The 22,229-nt window shown below is 48.8% G+C and overlaps 1 protein-coding gene across 1 annotated transcript in view; it reads left to right on the top strand.

Annotated features, from left to right (window-relative positions):
* ANKRD31 (ankyrin repeat domain 31) overlaps positions 1 to 13,410 on the top strand; it is an 836,109-nt gene extending 822,699 nt beyond the window's left edge. Inside the window, 1 exon segment of the mRNA XM_085640155.1 lies at positions 12,986 to 13,410. Within this exon segment, the coding sequence (XP_085496281.1) occupies positions 12,986 to 13,410 (425 nt within the window).
* The last annotated feature ends 8,819 nt before the right edge of the window (positions 13,411 to 22,229 follow it).

Here is a 22,229-nt window from a genome sequence, read left to right as displayed (position 1 = left end):
CAGGCCTAGGTTTCAGTGCTTGCCTGCAAATGTATTTGTGAGTCGAGGTTGATGTGGAGTTCACAACGGGTGAATTTGTTAATAAAGACGATATTTCACTGACATATTTAAATATAGTTTTTTATATCTGCATCGATTTTTTCCATATTAGCAATAATGGAGAATGTGTAGACTGTCGCAGTCACCTCAGAAAGTATCCTGGCACTAGAAGGTGCAGGTGTTGTATTTGTGTGCCAAATTGTTACACTGCATCTGATAAAATACGATGCCTGCCAGATTTCCACACCATAGAGTGGCGCAAGAAATGCTGCAGCTTTTAAGGTACTCCTTTAGTACCTATGCCGTAGGTGCCACTTACCAGGGACTTACAGAGGTGCTAAAGGCCTGGTTACTTGGGGATCAACTGACCAGTTGTCTTGTTTTGGAGAAAGAATACTGGAAGTGAGTGCCTGGTTAGTAGTAACCCAGTGCACGTCAATCAAAGTTACATCAAATACCAGGCAAAAAGTGGAGGATTACCACAACAAAATCCCTGTTTCCTTCAACGGACACCACCACCTCCATGTGGTACTGCACCAAAGAGGGTGGGGTGGGGTGGGATTGTAGACCCCCTGTCAAGAGGCCCTGCATCACTGAACCTGGCTGGAACGTCAGGGCATATCCCTGGTGGTTCAACACCTATCGGGTTTTGTGAGCGCCAGGGCGGACGAAGTCAGACAAAGGTGCCCAATGGATCACAAATGTCATCTCCATCCAGAGGTGGTGCAAGGTCTCTTTCAGCAGTGTGGAAGAGCATTGGTTAGATCTGTTTGCCACTGCAGAGACCGTGCAATATCAGCAGTTCTGCCCCCTGGAGGTTCTAATGCAGCTCTCACTCAGATACGCTTGTTCTCTCAAGTGGAGCTCAGGCCTCCTGTGCTCCTTTCTGCCCATACCACTCCTCCCCAGAGTTCTCGAGAAGATGAGGCACAACCTGGCCCAAGTTATCCTTGTGGCTACGCATTGGGCTCAGAGAGTTCGGTATCCGAAGCTGTTGAGCATAGCCATCGGTCCTCTGATCAGGCTGCCCCTTAGGGATCTTCTGTCGTAGGAGCAGGGGAGGGTTCCCCAACTGAACCGGTCAACACTTCCCCTTCATGTGTGGAGCCTGAGCGGCGACAGTTGAAAGCTTTTGACCTTCTACCCGAAGTCTGCAACGGTATCTTGGCAGCCATGCGTCTCTCTACCAAGACATTATGCGCCTGCCATTTGGGCAAGTTTGTGGCATGGTGTGCATAGAAGCAGGTTGACCCTCTTTCTGCTCCCCTCTCTTCCAAGTTCTTCTCATGCCCCGCAGCACTATGCTTTGGGCACCTTAAAGGGCTATCCCTGTTCAAATCCCCTGTTATAAATAGGTTTTTGAAAGTGCAGCAACACATGTTTCTACCTGCACTCTTCATCATGCCTAGTGGGACCTTAATTTAGTGCTCACTTTTCTGATGTGCACTCCTTATGAGTCACTGCACAACTGTCCACTCAGGCTCTTTACAGCTTTCTTTGTGGCAGTAACATCTGCCCGGATGGTCAATAAGTTTCAGGCTTCGTCATCTAAGTCTCCCCAACTCAAAATCTTCAAAGACAAGATGGTTCTTTGCACTAGAGCTTCCTTCCCACCAAAAGTTGTTACTCCCTTTCATGTAGGCCAATCCAGCATCACCCTGCCTTCCTTTAACGCTCCACCGCATCCATCTAGGGAAGAGGTGCGACTCAAAAAGAGCATTGTTGTTCTGCTTTGACTGCACAAAAGAGTTTCACTTGGATGACCAACACTTTGTGGGGTATGTCAGAGGGAAGGCCATGTGAAAACTGACCATCTCCTGATGTATCGTGCTCTGCATTAAGATTTGCTACGCATTAGCCAAGAAGCAACCCCGTGAGGGCTTGTGTGCTATTCCACCAAAGCTAAGGCTGTGATCACTGCGTAACCACATGGACTTCCAGTCATGGACATCTGCCAGGCAACAACGTGGGCTTCTCTACAGACGTTCAAGAATGCATTATTATAGGTAGCTTGACTTCTGTTTGCAGATGTCCCCCCACTTTGTGAAAGCTCGCAGGCCGTTCTGATAACACAACATTGCCCACTCCCTGTGAGCAAGGCCAAAGTACAATACATGCACTGAATGTAAGTCACCCCTCCAGCAGGCCTCCAGAGCCCTAAGACAGGGTGCATTAAAATACATGTGAGGACTTATCGACAGACATGCCTCTGTGATGCCTAGTTCCATTATTGCACGTTATGGCCTCCTGAAAGACTTAGGGCCCGATTCCAATCCCGGTCAAAAACTGTTCCGACCGACACGGACCGGGAATGTATTCCGACAAACTCGTATGCGCGCCGTACGACCGGCGGAGTATGATGCAACGCGTGTCAAATACAACCGACTCGCACAGAGCACAAGATGGACAACCGACACGCACGGGAATCAATCCGTCTGAGTGAATGGGCTGGAAAAGAGCCGGACGCGACTCTTGTACGTGAACACTGCAACATAGCGTAACGTGAATGGGACAGACGCGGACTACTCTGCAAATGCTTAAAAAAAGCATCTGTTGCGGTCAACTGAACGTCTCCGTGATGCTCAAATAAACACAACGGAAACAGACAGGAAAAATCCAAACAAACATTGTCAACGGCAAAAAAATAATAAAAAAATTGTAAGACACACCCACAACTTCACCTATTTAAAGGGCCAAAATTCTTAAATTCAACAGACCTGCCAGCAGATACCACCACTACACTGCACTGAGACATACACTCACAACCCACCCACCACACAACATGTACACCACTAGCACCTGTTAAATACCACACTCACAAACACACACCTTTACTCATACTCACTCACCCTCACTTTCACACTCACCCACACATCCATCTCCACCATCACCATGACCCCAAAGAAGAATCTAAAGTTCACAGACAGTGAGTTGGAAGTCATGGTAGATGACATTCTCAGAGTAGAGCCACAGTTATTTGGCACATTGGTCCAACAGACCATCCCTGTCACAGAAAACCAAGATGTGGGAGAGGAATGTCAACTAGGTGAATGCACAAGCACCTTGCCTGCGCACAATGGACGATATCAGTAACAGGTACCATGATGTGTGAAGGAGGGTCAAGAAGCTGATTGGCAGAGACCATGCCCTGACCCAGCGGACTGGCGGTGGCCCTCCTGCAAAACCTACATACTTCACTTCCTGGGAGGAGAAGGTGCAGGCCATCCTTCCACCGGAGGGCATCAATGGATTATTAGGAGTACCAGAGCCTGGTGAGTACATAACCAACTAGCTAATATTGTGAGCTAATACACACCCACAGACATCACTGTCAAAGGGACAGTGATACCAATCACTGTTAGCAAAGCCATTTCAACATTAAGCAAATTATTCTGTGATGTGTATGTCAATCACAGAAACAATGTACAAGCAATCTCAGAGTAATATGTAAATATTTCATAACCTGTACAAACTTACTAACAAACACAGCAAGGTTTTGGCCTCCAAACACCATCCACCACTGGCAGCCATCTTGCCAGCACTATTCCACTCACTCCCAGGGAAGCTGAGTCACAAGAAGGAAGGTTGGGATGGCTGGGAAGGTGGGTGTAGCTGAAAGCATGATGGGAGTTGTAGTCACAGCCAACAGTCCTCCTCCCACATGACCCAAAAATCCCACCTTGGGAGGAGGAGCCTAGCGCGCAACCAAGATGGCCGCGTAGGCTTGTGGCTCCCGGAGGCCTCCGCAACCTCCCACGTCTATCCTGTCATAATCCTGGTTTTCTAGACGGGCTTTTGTCTATGATCTTGCGCTAGGGTGCCACTCGTTTTCCAAATCGAAATCGGACTCCAGGAACCGGACTGGTGGCGATCTGAAGTTTGCGGCCTTCTCCGGCCTTGGTCCCGTACTCGAGTTGGTGAGGTGCCCGGGCGCGAAGTGAACAACAGCGGCATGCCAGTCTGGGCCTGCCCCGGACCCCGTGCTTTCACTTTCGGTTTCGAGTTGATCTGCGGAAACTGACGTCGGGCCTTAGGGTAAGCAGTGCCGGGGCCTGATTCTCGAACTGTCAACGGGCCTATTTCAGTTGGCGGCCCGGATCTCCTGCAGTGGTCGCCTGGCCTTCCTCCGGGTGCTGAAGGTGCTGACCTTGGTGGTCGCTGATGATGGCGGCGAGAGTGGACGGCGACAAGCTGAAACCCAAGTCTACCCGGAGGGGAGCTTATACCCAGGCCAACAACATGGACCGCTATGCGCAGCCAAAGGGATCCCCTAGTGGCTCACATAAATCGCCTGAGCTGCCCAAGGAGGCCTCGGGCGCATCGTCTGAATTGACTCTGCTGGATGTCATGGGGGCCATTGAGGAGATGAAGGCGACTGTGAACCAGCAATTTGATACCCTGGCTAATAAATTGGACTCAGTGTTGATTGATGTGAATTTGGTCAGAGCGGACCTGTCCAAAACAAATGACCGGGTTGACTCATTGACTCAAGCGGCGACGAGCCTAACCGTGGATGTGGCCGCTTTGCAGACGGAGGTGCGAAGGTTGCGGCTCGCCAGTGACCTGACTGATCGTCGCCTTGAGGATTCCGAAAGCAGGGCCAGGCGGAATAATGTCCGTATTATTGGGGTGCCCGAACGATCGGAGGAGTCTGCTGCGGATCTTTTTGTGGAGGATCTAGTGGTGACTCATCTAGCACCCAAGGGACTGAGCAAGTTCTTCGCTGTGGAACGGGCCCACAGGATTCCGGGTCGTGCGCCCAAGGTGGGTGCTCCCCCGCGGCCTATCATTGCCCGACTTTTTAATTTTCGGGATAGAGATGCTATCCTTCAGGCATCGAGGGTAGCTGGGCCATTAAAGTTTGAGAACTCTAATGTTAGCTTTTACCCAGACTTCACGCAAGCGGTTCAAAAGCAACGGTCGGGTTTTTTGGCCATCAAACGGCGCTTGAGGGACATGGAGCTGAAATATGCAATGCTATTCCCGGCTAGGCTGCGGGTTGAGTTAGAGGGTCGCTCGCATTTCTTCGACCGGCCGGAGGCGGTTGGAGAATGGCTGGATGCTCTACCTAGGGGTCGAGGTCGGGAAGGTCGGATGGCGGAAAACGGAGAGTGCTCGACGGAGTAGGAATAGAACTGGGATCCTGGCTATGGACCGGACTGGTAACGTTTTGCACCTGTGGCTGCACTGGACTCCAGTTTGTAACACTTTGCCCTTTGGTATTTGGAGGTTGCGGGGGGCTTGCTGGGGCCCTTTCCTCCCTCTGGGGTTTTTTTTTTTTTTCTCGGTCTTCTTTGTAGTGAGTTTCATATTGGGGCGACAGGCACACTGCACGTTGGGGGGGCTGTTTGGGCTCATGCAGGGGTGCAGGGAGGGGGGAGTTTTGTTGGGGTTGATGGGGTGGGGTTGGGGTTTGTTTGTTTGCATCACAAGGCGGGGTAATGTTTTCTGTTGTGTTATTATGACTGTGCTCTCCGGGAGGGGGATATTTTGTGCTGGGAGGGATGGGGGGTAAGGGGTTGAGACTTCTATCATGGAATGTGAATGGGCTGGGGGACAGGATAAAGCGGGGGATGGTCCTACAGTTCTTGAAACGTATTTCACCTGACATTGTGTTTCTGCAGGAGACGCACCTTATAGGGAACTCTTTCCATGCCATGAACAGGCGGGGATATCGCCTTCTGGCCCATTCTGGTTTCACCTCTGGCTCGAGGGGAGTGGGCATCTTAGTTAGGACCTCTCTCCCGTTGGAGGTGGATGAGGTGCTCCACGATGACAGAGGGCGCTACACTGCGCTGGTGGGGAGATGGGAGGGTAAGTTGATTTCGCTGGTTGCTGTCTACGTGCCGCCGGGCCTGCAGACGGCCACCTTTGCTGATTTGGGGCGCCTGCTACTTGGGCTTCCGGGGGGGGTTTTGGTCTGGGGGGGGGGGATTTTAACGCAGTGGTTTCCGGAGTTGAAGATCGACACCCCCCTAGAGACCTCCCTCGGGCCCAAAACTGGCTGGGGGGCTTTCTGGATACCCTGGGACTGATAGATTGTTGGCGGTTGAAACACCCTGGACAAGCACAATATACTTTCCACTCCGAAGCCCACGGTAGTCCTTCGAGGCTTGACTATATGCTAGTGCCTGCGGCCCAAGCTGGGATGATTGGGGAGGTGCGACACTTGGCCCGCGGTATTTCTGATCACTCCCCTCTTTTGCTACACTTAGAGAAATAACTTTACCATGTAATTGTACCAAGGCTCAAAGCAGTGCTCTCACTCTGAAAGATTTTCAACCATCGTTCACAACAAAGAGGTTGCCGATTCAGATGTACAACAAAACCACAATTCATTATTTAAACAAACTGGGTTGCACCAAGTCCAGGACTCTATTTCTAGAGGCTCACACAACTTGAAATTCGCTCCTAGCGGGGAATCTATCCATTCAGGCTATTCATTTCCCAGCTGTTAAGATGGACTTTTTAATCAGATTTTTCATCAGAAACCATGAATCCGAAATAAAGGATGATGCACTTGAAGACTTTTCCCACAAATTGGAGATGTCTTTCAAGAGTTCTGTTCGGGAGAAGGCATAATGTAAAATTCCAAAGCTTTGCATCTTTAGTGGAGTGTTTATTGCTGTGCAGACTGTATCTGATGTTAGAAATGCTGGGAAGATCCAACATCCCAACATACAAAGACCCAGAGACCATCCCAGGTACAGAATCATGGAAATCAACTGACCCTACTTGCCTGACTACAAGATGGCAGCCAATCTACGCACCCTTTCCTATCCTGCCACCCTTGCCATCTCCACTCGCCCGTCTCTGAACTCTTATCCGGCGGAGTCCGAACCGCATGACTGATTCCCGGTGGAGCTGCTCCGCCAGCTATAGGGGAGACTGGGTCTAGCACACCGCTATGGCTGTCACCTACCCAGCCGGACTTCAGACATATGTCTCGTCTCTTTCTCCGCTGCTGTCTCCTTCATGTGGATTCCCTGCTCTCCCTTGCCTTTTTGGATCTTGATTTTTGTGTTTGGTAATAACTCCGCTATTGAATATGTAATATTCTGTAATTAATTGTGAATATTTTTGTAGCTTGTCACACACTGCTTCCTTATGTGAAGCACTCTGATACCTCAGGGTCTAGCCAGCGCTATATAAAACTCAATTAAATAAAATAAATATCGCCATGGGGGCGGTGGGGAGGATGACGCCGATCAACCCCTGGTACCTACGAAACCCCACGATCCGTGCAGACCTGGTTGGGTCCCTGGAACACTATTTTAACGACAACGTGGTGTCGGTGTCTTCCGCCGTCTCCCTTTGGGAGGCCTTTAAGACGGTGCTCCGGGGCCAGGCCCTGTCTCTCATCTCCCACACCAAAAAATGCGAGGCGAACGAGGTGGTCCGACTAGAAAATGAGATCACCGAGTTGGAGATCGATTTGGAGCAAGGTGTTACGGATGACAGACTGCATGTGCTGGGGCTTAAACAGGCCGACTACAAGGCGCTGGTTACTGAATCTGCCAAGAGTATGAGCAGGGAGCAACAGGGGCGTTTGTACGATATGGGTGATAAGGCGGGGAAGTTGATTGCCTGGTTGGATAAGAAGGAGAGAGCTAGTCGAGTGGTGCCAGTTGTTGAGAGGGTGGATGGTGTGTGTGTGACGGACCCCGGTGATATTGTTGATTGCTTTGCGGAGTATTTTCATGGGGTTTACTCTCCGGTCTCTGAACGATCGGAGGAAGACTCTCGCCTGCTGCTTAAAGACATCGCTTTGCCATCTCTATCTGATGAGGATAAATTACTGATGGACGCTGCCCCGTCGCCGGATGAGATTGCTTTGGCCATTCGCTCTATTGCTTCTGGCAAGGCCATGGGTCCTAATGGCCTTCCCATCGAATTATATAAGTTGCGCCCAGATAGGATTGCGCCGTATCTCCGGGACATGTTCCTCGAGGCACAGGCGGCGGGCTCCCTCCCCCCTGACCAACGTCTTGCTACTATTGTTGTTATCCATAAGGAAGGGAAGCCGCGGGATCGGTGTACTTCTTACAGGCCTATCTCTTTGTTGAACGCGGAGCCCAAAATCCTTGCCAAGGTACTGGCCAATCGCCTGATTGGGGTCGTGGGCGACCTGATCCATCAGGATCAAATCGGTTTTATACCCCACCGCAATACCGCTTTGAACCTGCGGCGACTGTATGGCGTCCTCGCTAGAGCGCCATTCATGCGTGAGCCGGCCATTTTGGCGTCCCTGGACGCTACCATGGCGTTTGACACCTTGGAATGGCCGTATATTTGGGCAGCATTGGCGAAGTTTGGGTTTGGCCAGGGGTTCATCGGTTGGGTGAAATTGCTTTATGATAACCCACTGGCACAGGTGGTGGTCAACGGACGGGTGTCGGCTCCTTTTGCTTTGGGTAGGGGCACGCGACAGGGATGTCCGTTGTCGCCTCTTCTTTTTGCGCTTTGTTTGGAGCCCCTTGCGGAGTGGCTGCGGTGGCACCCTTCGATGCGTGGCCTTAGATGGACGCCGGAGTACGAGGATCGTGTCTCCCTATATGCGGACGATATCCTCTTGTATCTTGCATCTCCACGCAAATCGCTCATTGTATTGGTGGATGTGTTGAGCTCCTTTGGTCGCAACTCCGGATTGGTCATTAACTGGGCTAAGTCCTGTGTGTACGTTCTCTCCGGGGAGGCCCCCCCCTTCCGCGGGGGTGCCCTATCCAGGTTGCGCAATCGGGGTTTAAGTATTTGGGAATCTTTATAACCCTAGACCCGGTGGCCCGGTATGAGCGGAATCTTCTCCCCCCCCTTCAGCGCCTAAGGGCGGATGTGGCGGGTTGGCGGCGGCTGCCGCTCTCGCCGCTCGGCCGGGCGGCGTTGTTCAAAATGATGTCGCTGCCACGCTTTTTGTACGCCCTACAGAACACTGTGGACGTAGTGCCGGCCCGCTATTTTCGGGAGGTGGAGTGTCTTCAGCGTCGATTGTTTTGGGATGGGCGGCCGCGGATCGCTCTCGCCAAACTAACCCTACCGTGGTACGATGGGGGGTCGCTCTCCCTGATATTAAACGATATTATTGGGCCTCCCAGTTGGCTGCTGTCAATCACGGGATGTATGGGCCTGCTTTGAACCCGGCTTTTGAGATGGACAAATTGCTATTGCCAAGCGGGGATTATAATCGAGCACTATACTCGGGGTCCCTTGATGCGCGATTGACAGGCCCGACGCGGGTCGCGGTGCAGGTGTGGCATGCAGCCAATGCGGCGATGGGGTGGGGGGATCGCTTGACTCAGGCTACGCCATTGTACGCTTCCCGGAGTTTGGGCTATCTGTGTAATACGAAAGGCTTTGAGAAATGGGATATGATTGGTATCAGCAAGGTAGGGGATCTCTGGACGAAAGGGAAATTTAAGACGTTCGACATGCTGAAAACCGAATATCAGTTGAACGATAGGGAATACTTTCGGTACGCTCCGGTTCATCACGCTTTGTCTTCCGTATTCCCGGACGTGGCGGCTATTCCGGAGTCCTCCCCGTTGGAAGATAGAGTATTGGACGGCTATGTGCCGGATAGCACCATTTCGCTGATTTATAAGAAGCTTATCAATGATCGAATGGGTTTGCTGACCTCATTGCGAGAGACATGGACTGCCGACGGCTTGGAACTTGACGACGAGGATTGGGTGTCAGCGGTGGCCTCCCCGAAGGAGGTGGCTATCCCCGGCCCGTTTGCGTTTCGTCCAGCTTAAGATACTTCATAGAGTGTACGTCACGGGGCCTGGTTTGATGCGTATGGGGTATTCGGTGGATGGTCTGTGTAAGCGAGGCTGTGGACTACTGGGGACTTTCCTCCATATCCTGTGGGAATGTCCGGAAGTGACTCGGTTTTGGTGTAGAGTGCATGCGGTGTTAGAAGAAGTTACGCATGTTGCCTTGTTGCCGGAGGCATAGAGATGTTTGCTGAATGTCTGGGAGCCGACTGATTACAATGTGATGCAGACGCAGTGGGTGACTCTGGGCTATATGGTAGCGAAGCGTGACATTGCACAACTGTGGGGCTCCCAGAGGCCACCAACGGTCTCAGCGTGGAAGGAACACATGGACTGGTGTATGTTCAGAGAGAAAACGGTGTATGTGGCGAGAGGCAAGCCTGGGAAGTGGATTAAGGTGTGGGGTCCCTGGAACTCCTATCGTGGAGGTATTTGCGCCCCGCCCCAGACGTGAGAGATGGATGCTGCTCTGTCTCCCTAGCCCGCGCATTCCCCTATGCTCCTGCGACATGTGCATTTGGTTTCTTCTGCCTGCCCCCCCCCCCTCTTTCTCCCTGGGTTTGTTTACCCCTTCGATACGGGGAGCACATGTTACTACTATTGACCTCCTCTGCCTTGTGTGTGTGATGTTTTTCGTTTTCTTTAAAAATATGAAACCTCTCTTTGTTTGTCTATGGACTGCGGCTGCGGCTGGCTGAGTTGATTAGCACTCCAGTAGCTCTCTTATTGCTTCACCGATGTGGCTGTTAAGATGTGTCTATGCTTATAGTGTGCATTAGCGGCCGGCCTGTTGGTTGTAGGCCCATACTTGTATGTCTCTGAAATTGTAATAAAGGTTTTTCAAAAAAAAAAATCCCACCTTGAACCATGCTCATCTCACAGGGAGTGGAAAAGTACTGCCAAGATGGCTGGCACTGGCCACTGGTGTGGGGAGCACAAGGCCCTGTTGGGAGTTGTGCACAAACATATACCAGGCCCCACAGTCTGACACCTTGAATGTAATGTTTGACTCACTGTCATGGAAGCATGGTTCATGGTGACCTATATGGGCTGTGGGGAAGGAGGAGTGCTAGCTCTGACTACATCTACCAGCAGGTCACCTAACACACCTCTCCCACCAACACCAAACAACACCCCTGTGACTATGCTCTCCGTGAGAGTCAAGGAAAATCTACTCCCATGATGCCTGACACTGGGCTCTGGTGTGGGGAGCACAAGTCTATGATGAGATATGTGATCCAAAGAAGATTCTTAAGAACCACATACCCGCAATGTAACTGGGAAGCTCACCATTCACAAAAATATACTAACTTGGCACTAACCCACAGCAAGGCAATGTGATCCAAACACCAGTCACATACAGTAGCCATCTTGTTTGCACACATTCACCCCCCAGGAAAGCAGAGTCACAGGAAAGGAGGTTGCGATTGCTGGGAAGGTGGGTGTAGCTGAAAGCACGATGGGAGTCGTAGTTACAGATAACAATCCTCCTCCCAAATGGCCTATTAAGCCCACCTTGAACTATGCTCATCTCACAGGGAGTGAAAAAGTACTGCCAAAATGGCTGGCATTGGGCTATGGTGTGGGGAGCACAAGGCCCTGTTGGGAGTTTTGCTCACACAAACACTAGGCCACCATTGTCAGACATCCTGAACGTAAAGTTTGACTCACTGTCATGGAAGAATGGTTCATGGGGGACTATATGGTCTGGGGGGGGAGGAGGAGGTTCCTCAATGACTTCAAATTCTATCAAGGCATGCCCTACACATACCTTCTCAGCCAGAACAAATAGCACTCTTGTGACTAGTCAGTCCATGACAGTGAAAGCAAATGTACCGGCAAGATGGCTGACACATGGGCCTTATTTTTTTTTTTCTAAACAAATTTTTATTAATTTGTAATAAAACAAATAAAAGCATCACATATGCCACATTGTAATTGCATTGTAAATTCATTGTAAATCATAATGTAGGTACACATAGTAATCTCAGGATGTCCCTCCTCAAACAGTCAATAGTCTTGCTCTCGAGCAAGGAAATAATGGTTCATCTTAGTTCTCTGACACATTGGCCTTAGGTATGAATTGACCACAAGTCACACCTAGGCTCTGGCCCTCTCACACCAGTAAACACTCTCAGCCATCTTCACTGTACATTTCCACCCACAGTGTGGAGATGCATTGTCCCATGGGTGCCCCCTCAGCTGGCTGTGAAGGCTGTGTTTGGAGTACAGGACATGTGGTGTGATGCAGACATAGCACACATCAATACACACACACAAAGCAACATATCTATCATTGACAAAGGATACCTGACAGTGAATAGAATGGCCATAGCAAGATAGCTGACACTGTTGCATGGTGTCATTTACACAAAGCACTGTTGTGAGCTGCATTTAACTCCTACATCATGCAGCGTTGTCAACATCCTTGGCACTACACTCCCCTCACTGTCATTGACACTTTCAACATGAGGAGTAATCTGAACAAGGTGTGAGGAGGGGTACAACTTACAGCAGCATAACCCAAGCACACATACCTCTGGACCTCACAGTTATGAGCATAGAAAAGCAAGAAAGCAGCCTTGGTTAACTCATCTGTACATGGAGGACAAGCACAATATACATGACGTTATCACGCACAAAGCTAAGCAGCAACACCCTTTGGTACAGAAACACAATCACATGTGTACAATGAGATGAGAACTAGGAACACATACAACAAAATAGTAGATCACAAATGCTCACATACATACTGGACTGTGAGTATGTTGGTAGACACACCAATGTGACTCAAAAATACATGCACAAATTCCAGCACAGATGCACAAATCTTGCAACACATCGTAAGAGGAAGAGTACCTATGTCATCATAAAAGCACAAATGTGGGAAAGAACAACACACCTGTGTCAGGCATAGGGTGGCACTTTGTTTTCAATGTCTATGTACAGTCAAAGAATCAAGACATGACCTATTTATGCACAAAGATCAACATGCTCAGAAAAACACATCTTGTTAAAATTACAATGTTCTTTAGCAAGGCCTCTGTCTGCGACAATTGAGGACAATGCAATATAGGTACACTCATCATGATGTACAATAGCAAATGTAATGTGTGAGATACGTTGACCAGTGCCAAACCACAACTTACATTGTTTCTCTCTTCTACCCACAGGGCCTGCCGGGGACACTGCCTCCGGTGTGGATCAGCATGCAGCACCAGCAGCTGTAACTTCAGCACCCCCTGCAACCACTCCTGCCTCATCTGGCAACCCCCAGATGACCTCTAACAACATGGACACACCAAGGCAAGAAAACACTGACTGCAGAGCAACACAGGGCACTCTGGAGTTGGTGGACAACAGCACCAGTGTCGACAATGAAGGAGGCTCAGTGTTGTCTGTCTCTGCAACAACAGGTCCTGCTTGTGTGGGTAGGGGTGGTGGGATGGGCCACGGGGTGAGGTCACGTCATGAAGATGGTGCTGCTGGTCAAGCTGACAAACAGCTCTCCAGTGTGGATGTCTCTCAGTCCTCTTCGGAAAACGATGAACGACCTGACCCTCCGGTGTGGATCAGCATGCAGCACCAGCAGCTGTAACTTCAGCACCCCCTGCAACCACTCCTGCCTCATCTGGCAACCCCCAGATGACCTCTAACAACATGGACACACCAAGGCAAGAAAACACCGACTGCAGAGCAACACAGGGCACTCTGGAGTTGGCGGACAACAGCACCAGTGTCGACAATGAAGGAGGCTCAGTGTTGTCTGTGTCTGCAACAACAGGTCCTGCTTGTGTGGGTAGGGGTGGTGGGATGGGCCATGGGGTGAGGTCACGTCATGAAGATGGTGCTGCTGGTCAAGCTGACAAACAGTTGGGGCGCATTCTAAATGGATACCGAGAGTGCACCGGAGACTTTGGCAGGCAGTTGGGATCTTCAAGGACATGCAACAGGCTGCCTATTATGCCACATGTCCAGGATGGACTCCCACATGTCCAGGATGGAGTCCCTCATGTCCAGGATGGAGTCCAAAATGTATATAATTGATGACGTCACTGCAGTGCACAGGGACATAATCACCTGCCTCCGCCAGATTGCTGACAACATGACCCCACCTCCCTGTGTGGCCACTACATCTTTTGCCACCACATCTGCAACTGCTGCATGGAGGGATGATGATGACCCGGGCGGAGAGTCCCCTCAGACTGCACCTGCAAAAGAAGAGGAGGGGTTGTCCGAAGAAGGACAAATGAGAGACAGATGGCCATGCCTACCCCCCACCCCCCCGTAAGTGAAAACCTGCTTCTGATATCCTCCATTGTGTGCAAAGCTTCCACCTTGTTGACTGTCACTGAACTCTCCCACATGGGATGGAGGGTCTAAGTTGGATCAATGACACAAATGACTGTGGACTTGGCTCTGAAAATTTCATCTACTACCACTAACAACTCCTCTGTGAACTTTGGATTTCAAAATTTTGTACTGCACTATCGCTTACTTGTACTATTTCACACAGGCATCGTAATAAAATCATAATCACACAATACTCTCTGTTGTGAATTAAACACGGTTTGTAACATGGTGATGATGCCCTGAAAAACAAGTATCTTGCAGGAAAACAAGTACAGCAATTAAAACACAGTATTGTAAGTAATTGTGATGTGACACATATAAGGGATACAGACAACAAGGTCAACACAACACAAATGGCACATGGCACACATCCTCATTGCCTCCACTTTTGTAAACTGAAAAGACATTTCAATGCACAAACACTAAACAGTGTCAGGTTAAGTGGAAATTAGGGCACATAAACAGTATGCAAATGAATGTTGGATGTGTGTATACAGACGAGGCACACCTCTATGTGGAGCACAGGTTTATTACACAGTCAAAACATGTTGCATCCACAACAGATGCAATCTAATCACACTGTGACAATTAGCACAAATTAACCAAGATGTTACAAAATCTTCGGAATGGAGTGTGTGACACAGCTTCCTGATCTCAAGAAAAGTTGCACTCTGTGACAGCATTGTGTGTTTTGGAGGTCACATGTCACCATACAACAGCCAAAGGAGCCTGTGAAGGAGAGACATAGAACATTCTTTACATACCTAAATTTCTGCATACATCTCCAATAGACATTTCATACACAAGTCTTATGAATTGTGTACACTAGCTAGGAGTCATGTCAACACTGTACTGGTGAACATACTAACTCAATGGACACATAACAACTTCAAAAATCATGTAAAGTAGCATGTACCCACACATATGCATAGATATTGTACTACAAACACATATTATGCAAAGAAAAAGCTTAGTCAACTCCTCATTGTATACTCACAATCATGAGAAAAATTTGTTGATGAGCTGTCTCCGAACATCCTCCTCCCCCTCAGCATCACTGGCAACATGACCCAGGGCTGGATCCTCCCCTGCTGGAGGCTGATGGTCACCGTCATCTTGGATGAGAGGTAGCTCATGCCTCGCTGCCAGGTTGTGTAGCATGCAACACACAATGATTATCTTAGACACCTTTTCTGGTGCATATTGGAGGGCCCCTCCTGGTCCAGGCAGCAAAATCTGTTTTTCAATAGCCCAAATGTCCGCTTTATCACTCGTCTGGTCCGCCCATGGCCTCTTTAAAACAAAACCCAGCAGGGGTGACAGGGTTCCTGAGTGGTGTCAGCAACCACAGCATGTTGGGGTATCCGGAGTCACCTAAATTTAAACAAAAAACAAAATCTCATGTGTCTAAAAACAGGTTACAACCTGACATACAAACAACACACAACGTAAACAGACATTACACACCAACAAGCCAGGCATGCTGATTTGACAGCTGAGACATAATCTGTCTGATCCTACTATTCCTCATGATGTACGTGTCTTGTGCTGATCCTGGGAAATGTGCACAGATATATGAGATTGTCATGTCAGGCAGACATACCACCAGGGCATTGATGCAGTGAAAATGCTTACGATTCCTGTATGTTTGTTCAGTTGTCTGTGGTGGGACTATTGCCACATGTGTAACATCAATGAAGCCAATGACGTGGCATTCTTCCTAAAGCATAAAAGTCACTCTTGATGTCAGCAAATTGTCGTAGTGTAGGGAATTTGATGCACCGGTTCAGAAAATGTAACATTGCCTCCAAAAAATCACGAAGCACCCAGCTGAATATTGTCTGTGACATCCCACCAGCAGTAGCCACAGTATACTGGAAGGTTCCCGTGGCAAAGGAATATAGGGCTGCCTTCACCTTCACCGTGAGGGTCAGTGCAGATTGATAAGGGCATCCAGGAAGCAAATGTGGGCCCAACTGCTCTGCCAACTCCTCAGTGAGTGGTCTGGTGAAGCGGTAACGTGTGATGCTGTCATGTTCTACCATAGTCTCGAGGCCGGGGAAGGGTCTGTGGACAGCTAGTCTCCTGTGGTACATAGGTGACAAAGAAACATTATCAATTTCCTTTCAAATGTGGCAAGTAACATGCTAAATATCATATGCAACATCAAAGCAAGACTCAATGAAGTCAGGTGTGTAATATTGAGCATTGACACAAATGCCAGCTATGTGACCCTCACGGAACATTTCAGGTCATGATGGTTTTACAAGTGCAATGCTGTACTGTGACCAATCAATAGTGTCTGTCACAGTCCATTTTAACCCCTTCGATGCGGCGCCGATTCCCGCTGAGCGCTGACCGTTTCTTGCGCGGGCGTGGTCATGACGGAACGGTTCCGTCATGAGCACAGCTCAACCGACGCTCATGACGGGACCGTTCCGTCATGAGCGCCGAAGGGGTTAACAAACATCACATACTAAACACACACCTCAGTAACTATCAAAGATAGATGTGTGGAACAACTGACACGTGGTGGAACAGTACACACACAGGGCTCATGTAATGCCACATGGACACTGTCATGATGTAATGTCTGACATACATGTACCATCACACACATAAAACACCCATGATGTGTATCACATTTTGTTTGCATAACAAACAGGTATGTCTGTGACACAAAGAAACAACAGCAACTCACATGCCAAATACAGATTGATGTTTAAAGTGAATTTCATCAACAACCTAAACAATGGAGTGTGTGCATTGTACAATACTCAGATACTGTGAATTCACTCAAAAATACTGCATCCAAAGCACTTTGTGATGTACAGTCCATTACAGCTATTATTCTGGGTGTATGTAACTTGTGATAACACAATGGGCCCCTGGAACTGTGTCCAGGCCTAGGAGGGTGATCTGTAAAGTTGTCACTCACAGTTGTGATGTGCATCACAAACAATGGATTTGGTGCACATGAATGTTGGCTCATCATGGGAGTGTGAGCTATGAAGAGCTCTGTCCAATATGACATGTAAATCTATGTACCCACACATGTCATAAACCAGGAAATGAATTTCCCTATACTGTCTGACAGGCTTATTGATTGGTGTAGGCCCCTGAGCCACAGCCGAAGCAGTGTGGTTTGAATCCTTTGGCTGATGACTGTAATGGGGACAGACGCGGGTGAGTATTCAAAAGACGCAACATACTCTTCAAAACCAAGCCAGATGCACACATTGGCTATTGTTCATCATTGGGGACAGACGCAGGTGAGTATTCAAAAGATGTGGCGTACACTTCAAAACCAAGCCTGACAAAACCATTGGCTATTGGTCGTCATGGGGACAGATGCTGGTGAGTATTCAAAAGACGCGTCGTACACTTCAAACAGACGCGGTTTTGCTTTGTATACTAATCGCGTGCAAACAAATTCTGTTGGCTAACAAGAACAATGTATCAAACACAATAGTGTAATGATGCTGAATATTTGAACGACGCGGTAGGCGTGTCCGATGCGTGCAATGTTCTGGATTGGCCAAATTCGGATAATGCAAACGTTTCGGACCTATCTCTTTGGACCCATGGAACAGAATCCACCTCTGCAGCACAGATATAAGGCTGTCTGTTCCCAAGAGACTTCACTTGCCTTGTCTCTGCATCCTCTGGGATCTGCAATGGCACGTACTGTGGAGAGGGCACCAGCTTTCACAGAGGAGGAGAACCAGGCCCTGCTGGACAGCCTCCTTCCACAGTACAGCAAGCTGTATGGGAAAACAGGGGAGCAGGTGAGTGTGCACTGGCTTTTCAATTGACCATGTTTTATAACAGACACTACTAGCATTGTGATCCTCAAGGGCAAGCATGCACACATAGTTATTTTAAGTCTCACAGTGTGTAGATTCATATTCTGTACAGGTACAGTGATGTAAAAGTGTATTTTGTGGAATTGATTTTCTTCATGCACTGTTGTCATGTTGTTAAGGCAGCTTTGCACACATGACAACTGCCCCTGCTGATACTTGTACAACCTTTATACATTGTATGCCCTTCTAATATGACCTATATGTCCAAGTGTGTAATGACCAAACATGTAGCATGTATAGTAATGCTGTGTCACTATGTCATCCTTACAGGTCGATGCCCATCAGAAGCAGGAAATTTGGCTGACCATCGTCTGGGCTGTGAGATCTGTGGGGGGTCGTCAATCGCCGCATCTACCACTGCCAGCAGAGGTGGCAGGACCTCCGTGGCTGGACCCAGAGGATTGCAAGAGTCCAACTGAAGCGGTCACCTCCTTGCAAAAGGGGTGGACGATGGACCCTGACCCCCCACATGCTCCGGATACTGACGGTGGTCTTCTCTCACCTGGATGGGCAGTTGAAGGCCACACAGCAGCAAGGAGGGGGTGAGTTTGTGCCATTTTGCTGAACTATGTCTGACATGCATGTTGCACTCCCTCAGCCTGGTAACACTCTCACAGGCCATCTGTCTGCTGAGACAACATTTATGTGGCAAAATGTAATGATGCCCCATTCTCATCTGATGCCCAGGTGTGTCCCTTTCTGTCTGTGACATGTCACTTGGGTCCTGTGTATTTGCTGTAGTCCAAGGTTAATGTGAACAACACCATAGATAACAGGTGCATTGAGTTGACCATTATAAGTGAGGTGATTGTCTGACGTGTCAGCACATTGACAGAAATATGACCTGTACTCTGTGTGGTACATACATAAATGTTCGAATTGCCGATCTGGGTCAACACAGGTTTGTGAGAATAATACTACACATCCGTGCAGCAGGTAAGACCAATGTTGATGCCTCAGACAAATGAAATGGATAAGCTTTCAAAATGTGTAGTCACCTGCCTAGTGCTCCGGCTAATCCCATGTTTCACATGGACCAAGGACAGGTATGCCAACTCAGGCCATCTGAGACACTGTCACATCCTATTTTTGTGTGTCTGGCAACACTTTAACCATTGCAAAATTTAAATTCATGTGTCTGACTCTGTGTCAGTGTGTACAGGCAGAACTTTTAAAATTACACATGAGGCAAATATATTGAAAATGGACAAACATCTAATGTATGGAAAGTGGCTCAGATACACAGGACTAAACTTGTGTGTTATCCCTTGACTGTGCATAATGGTGGCTTCAATATATATGTGTATGCTGCATCACCTTGTTCTTGAGAGCTTGAAAAATGTTCATGTATACAGATTTGTTACTTCATATACTCTGATGTCTCAGTAGAACAACATGAGCTTGTAAAAGTGTTTATATTGTGTGTAGCACTTAGGGGACATGTATACTTGACCACTACAGATGTTGTTTTAACAGTGAATACATGAGTGTGACACGGTGCTGACTGTAAAGTCGGGATTCACTGCCCCTGTAACACGAGTAAGTACTGTCTGTTTAGCCAGACAGGCCTGTGGCATAGTGTGCCACATGAAAAATCTTGAGGATGCAATATTTGTACTTGTCTGTTGTCCTGCATGCAGACTATTTTAGCATTGATGTTCAAGACATAACTCCAACATGGTGACTGGGGATGGAAGTATGTTCATCATGCCAACTTATGAATTTGTCCATCCCATTTGCTGTGCCACTTCCAGACTCCCTTGCATGACATGTGAGACATGTTTGTAATGAGCCCTGACACTCAGGCGCATTAAAGATCAGACAACAGGCAAAACAGTGTGTTGTTGGCCATGTATTTAGTTTAATTTGAGATACATCTGACAGATGGTTCCATTGCCATCATGTGTTTGGTAGCCATGATTCACTGGCAGACTGACAAGTGACATTTTGTCACATATGTGTAATGAATATGAAAAGTAGCATGAACATCATGAAAGGGCTTGCTCTGTGATGTGTTGTGAAAAAACTCATGTGTCAAGTATATGCAGATGACTGATGTGAATCTGTTTCTCCTCCTTGTTGACAGCATTGTCTACGGCAACTGGAGGAGACAGTTCCACGGACTAAGAGGAAGCGGCTAGCCAGACGGGGTCCACTGTGGAGGAGGGACCCAGTGGCACAGGTGTGAGGGGAGCCACACCAAGGGCCACACAGAAACATCAACATCAGCTGAGGACCAATCAAGCTCCAGTGATGACTCCCTTGTGGTGGTGGGTGTTTCCAGAGCAGGGGCCACAACAACAGAGTCTGTCCCCGCCACCACCACCATCTCTACCCTCCCAGCTGCTCCCATTCCAAAGGTCCGTGGACACTCCCGTGTTAGGGAGCGTGTCTCCTTTGGTCCATGCACCGTACCCCCTGCATGTCACCCCTGCTGTCCTGAGTGTGCAGTCTGTGGACTTACTCAAACAGTTACATGTGGGGCAGACATCCATGCTGAGTGTCCACCATGCACACACCAGTCTATGGACACAATTGGTGTCATACATGAAGGGCATGTCATCAGACATGTCTGCCATGCCACGGACAAATTAGTCCATTATCTCCTCACTGACGGCAACAGTGTCCCTCCTACAACAGTCCCACACCCCTCCTACCTCTTCCCCATCCACAGTCCAAACTAACCTACCTGATCAAAGTACACTCACACAGGCACATGCACACACCCCCACAGACAGAAGCAGCACACGGCAACCTAAAACAAAGTCCAAACAGAACACACACGCACACTCAGGGAATTGACATCACACACACAGGGGATAGGGCAACAAAACACACACACACATCCACAATCACTCTGCATTCCTCAGCTACCTCTCCCTCCAAAAGCCCAACCCTTGACTCTCCTGCAACGCCCCCTTCCCAGAGGCTCTTCCTCCGTGACCTTGGCCTCTTTCCCACCAATACATCAGACCAGACTCACAAGGGGAAGAGGAAATCACCACAGAGAGATCAACCACCTGCATGCACACCCTCCCCTAAGAGTAGGAACATAAAGACCCACACCCGTACATCCCCCAGGACATAGAAAAGCAAAACCCTACCACCATCCCATGCTTCCAACACGAAATCTACACCCTCCAAAGTCAAGGCCACCCCTCACAAAGTTCACACATCCCAAGTCATCCCAGGTTCACCCACACACCATTACACCATCCCCAAGATGATCAGGCCCTCCACCCTACCACAAGCACTTCCACTTACACAACACCACATCCTCAGTCAGTTCCAGCCACTGCAGTGGAGACCCTGGCCCACCAATCTGACCTGTCCACTGCAGTGGAGCCCCCACCCCCTCAATCTGACATGGGCACTGCAGTGGAGCTCCCGCACCCTCAGTACCACATGTCCACTGTAGTGGAGCCACAACCCCCTCAAGCCAACATGTCCACTGCAGTGGAGACACAACCCCCTTAATCTGACATGTCCACTGCAGTGGAGACACAACCCCCTCAATCCAACATGTCCACTGCAGTTGATACGGACACTCCAGTATCCCCATCTCTCCCATACTAGTACACCCTAATTCTGTCCCTGCAGGGCCCTGCCTGCCCCAAAAGATGCCTCTCCTCGGGGAGATGTCCCTTACTTATGTCAGTGCAGGCAAGCAATGGATGACGACTCATCATGTTTACCCCCTGAAGGACTCATTAACATGGACTGGCCATTGGCCTTATTTTTCTTCATGATTTTTGTTTTTATATGCAAATGCTGAACAAAGCTAATTTTTGTTATTTTGTTGCTTAGGATTTCATGTACATCACACACACACACACGCTCTCTCTCTCTCTCTCTCTCTTCCTCTCTCTCTTCCTCTCTCTCTCTCTCTCTCTCTCTCTCTCTCTCTCTCTCTCTCTCTCTCTCTCTCTCTCTCTCTCTCTCTCTCTCTCTCTCTCTCTCTCTCTCTCTCTCTCTCTCTCTAGTCTGCAGTGTGCGGGCAGGCTGGTTGTGTTAGTGTATCTTCACCCATGTATTTCTACTGGCTTTGAGGGGGATTGAGTGGATGTTTGGTTGAGTTTTTATATCTACTATCCCTTGGACTTCTACATCTTCAGTCTGCACATTCATCATGTTTTGAATTTGCCATTGCGGAACAGGATCTCGTCAAAACTGTGGTTTCAGAAGGATTTCCTTTGTA

The sequence above is a fragment of the Triturus cristatus genome, chromosome 2_1, assembly GCF_964204655.1.
Source record: "Triturus cristatus chromosome 2_1, aTriCri1.1, whole genome shotgun sequence".
NCBI classification, from domain to species: domain Eukaryota; kingdom Metazoa; phylum Chordata; class Amphibia; order Caudata; family Salamandridae; genus Triturus; species Triturus cristatus.
The sequence above is the reverse complement of the archived record's forward strand: the minus strand, read 5'-3'. Positions and strand labels throughout refer to the sequence as shown.